We start from the raw sequence: 2,650 nt of genomic DNA on the forward strand, positions 1-2,650 counted from the left end.
CTTATTTCCATTATAAAGTGGAAAAATGGACCAAACAGATTGATTGTGGTCAACGGAAACGAAATATTTATCGGTGAAATCCTGCTTGCTTGTAGATTATTTTAGTCGACCAGTGAACATTCCATAAAGATCAAAATTGTGTAATTAACCGTGAGATGAATAAAAGGTGGTGAATTCAAAATGCGTTTAATTCATTCACTAATTGATGTTCGTGAGGTGTAGTCTTCTGTTATTGATCGTGAATGTACGAAAACTTTGGTCGGGATGAAGGTTCGCCTGATCTGCTGGTAATATATACAAATACAGATAACATACACTTCTATTCTCTTCGTTGATCTGTATTAATTCTTCATGTACAGGGTGGTGCATAAGTCACGCAACCGATATGCACAAAACAAATCGTATAAAAAAAAATATCTCACGATACAAAATCTTTATTCTCGAGTTAAAAACTATATAAAGTCGACAACTGAACCGCTTAGGAATAGTTGCAGCGCGATCGTTACTTTTTTATCCTTCAGAGACTTATGATGCGCTACCCTGCACATATCCAACACCTTTTTGATGTGATAAAATATTCTGTCAGAAGTGGGATTCGAACCCACGCCCTCAGAGAGGACCAGAACGCTCCGGGAACTGAACCCACACTATGTGTGGAAAGATTGCTCTTGAGTCTGGCGCCTTAGACCGCTCGGCCATCCTGACATATAGATATGAACGCAGATGTGCGTGCTTTTGTGGTCTACTGTAAGTTTATTATTCGTTTTACAAAACAAAGCTAAGAACTCTACACTTTTATTTGAAAATTTATATATCTCGAGTATAAAATATAAATCGACTGTTTATTGTCAGTATCATAACATGAGCAATACATGAGAAGAAATTCATCGAAAGGCTCTGGCTCTGTCTCTGGCTCTGGCTCTGGCTCTGGCTCTGGCTCTGGCTCTGGCTCTGGCTCTGGCTCTGGCTCTGGCTCTGGCTCTGGCTCTGGCTCTGGCTCTGGCTCTGGCACTGGCTCTGGCTCTGGCTCTGGCTCTGGCTCTGGCTCTGGCTCTGGCTCTGGCTCTGGCTCTGGCTCTGGCTCTGGCTCTGGCTCTGGCTCTGGCTCTGGCTCTGGCTCTGGCTTTTCGCATCATCAGTGATTGGAAAATAGAACATTGGAATACTATCTAGAGATCTACCAATTTCAACACTAATATCCTCTTTGCAGCCCCAGATACTTGAGAGATTCGTACCAGCTAATAGCAAACATCACATGTTCGTCGGGCACCACCGGACTTCCGAAGGGTGTCTGTTACTCGCACGCTCAGACAATCGCCGGTTTTTGTAAAGTAGCGTAAGATAGGCCAAGTCACGCAATCAAAAACCCTCATCCTCACATCCCAACTTATCTGCCCACAGAAATCTCGATGACGGAATCTGCCTTAGTTTCAGCACCCTCTACTGGGGTACTGGAGTCTACCTGCTCAACATGGCCGTCATGAACAATTCGACCCGTCTCGTCACCCGCCAGCCGTTCTCGGTGAATCTGTTCTTCGAGCTGATCCGGATGTACCCAATCAAATTCCTGTACACTCCGGCGTCGCACGCCGCAGCCATCGCAGGTGACCCGCGGGTCAAACAAACCGATATGAGCAGTATTAAAATTTGGGCCCTCGGGGCATCGAGTGTGTCCGAGAGTATCCGGGACGCGGTAGATGACCTACTCAAACTCACCGGCGGGCGGTCTTACAATTTCTACGGCACCTCGGAGAGCGGTTTTCTGGCGGCAGATTTTTTCCGTAGGAAACCGAACGCAGTGGGGAAAGTTGGAACGAATATGCAGGTGCGCATACTGGACGAAGCTGGGGAACCTCTAGGAGTCGGCGAGCAGGGCGAGGTGGTCGTCAAGTCGGTTGGGATTCCATTTTTGGTGAGATGCTATGTTTATCTCTTATGTTTTTTTCCAATACTGTGTTAATTATCTCTACAGGGCTACTACAAAAACGAACAAGCGACACGGGAAGCACTCGACAAGGAAGGCTGGTTTCTGACGGGCGACATTGGGTACTTCGACGAGGAGGGGTATCTCTATTTGGTGGATCGGAAAAAAGACATCCTCAAGTATATGGGCAATCAGGTATCACCCTCGGAGGTGGAAGCGGTCATTGCACTTATGGAGGGAGTATTGCACGTTTGCGTAACCGGAGTACCTAATGATGACCAAACATCGGATCTCGTGACGGCAGTGATACAGAGAAATCCTCTGTTCGATCTGACTAAAGCGCAGGTGATAAATCACGTCGCCGGTCGACTTAGTGAACCGAAGCATTTGCGAGGTGGCGTGTTTTTCATCGATGAGTTTCCAATGACATCCAACGGGAAGATACTTCGAAGAAAAGTGCGGCAAATGCTTCTGGATGGGGTTATTCAATAATGAGATAATAAAAATGAATTAAAAAACTTATCCTTGTGTTGATTTTTTTATTCATTTCATAGAAGTGTTTTTCCTTACTCCGCTTTGCTGTCTTCTATAATCCATAGAAAGTGACCAGAGGTTTTTATCCAGCCAGTCTATTTTATCCCAGCTCGTGATCTGTCGAGAATTTGTGCTATTCCATCTTTCCTTCCAAGCTTATTTTCAAGACATATGATTTCGCTTCAATCGGTT

General features: G+C 45.3%; 2 protein-coding genes and 1 non-coding gene across 3 annotated transcripts in view; 1 reads left to right on the top strand and 2 right to left on the bottom strand.

Annotated features, from left to right (window-relative positions):
* Window positions 1-1,158, bottom strand: part of LOC129773157 (accessory gland protein Acp36DE-like) — a 9,723-nt gene extending 8,565 nt beyond the window's left edge. Inside the window, exon 1 of the mRNA XM_055776731.1 lies at window positions 873-1,158. Coding sequence (XP_055632706.1) covers window positions 873-1,158 — 286 coding nt within the window. The remainder of the gene's footprint in view (window positions 1-872) is intronic.
* On the bottom strand, window positions 581-705 carry Trnal-caa (transfer RNA leucine (anticodon CAA)). Its single transcript has 2 exons — window positions 668-705; window positions 581-625 (listed from the first exon to the last, which is right to left on the bottom strand). It is a non-coding gene; the product is annotated as a tRNA-Leu (tRNA).
* A 44-nt stretch (window positions 1,159-1,202) lies between the features above and the next one.
* On the top strand, window positions 1,203-2,416 carry LOC129773158 (probable 4-coumarate--CoA ligase 3; the record flags this gene model as incomplete). Its single annotated transcript, XM_055776732.1, has 3 exons — window positions 1,203-1,336; window positions 1,402-1,912; window positions 1,973-2,416. Coding segments are annotated over 3 exons (1,089 nt in total), but the record flags the coding sequence as incomplete, so codon positions are not given.
* Between the last annotated feature and the right edge of the window lie 234 nt (window positions 2,417-2,650).

This window comes from Toxorhynchites rutilus, chromosome 3, assembly GCF_029784135.1.
Source record: "Toxorhynchites rutilus septentrionalis strain SRP chromosome 3, ASM2978413v1, whole genome shotgun sequence".
In the NCBI taxonomy this organism is placed as follows: domain Eukaryota; kingdom Metazoa; phylum Arthropoda; class Insecta; order Diptera; family Culicidae; genus Toxorhynchites; species Toxorhynchites rutilus.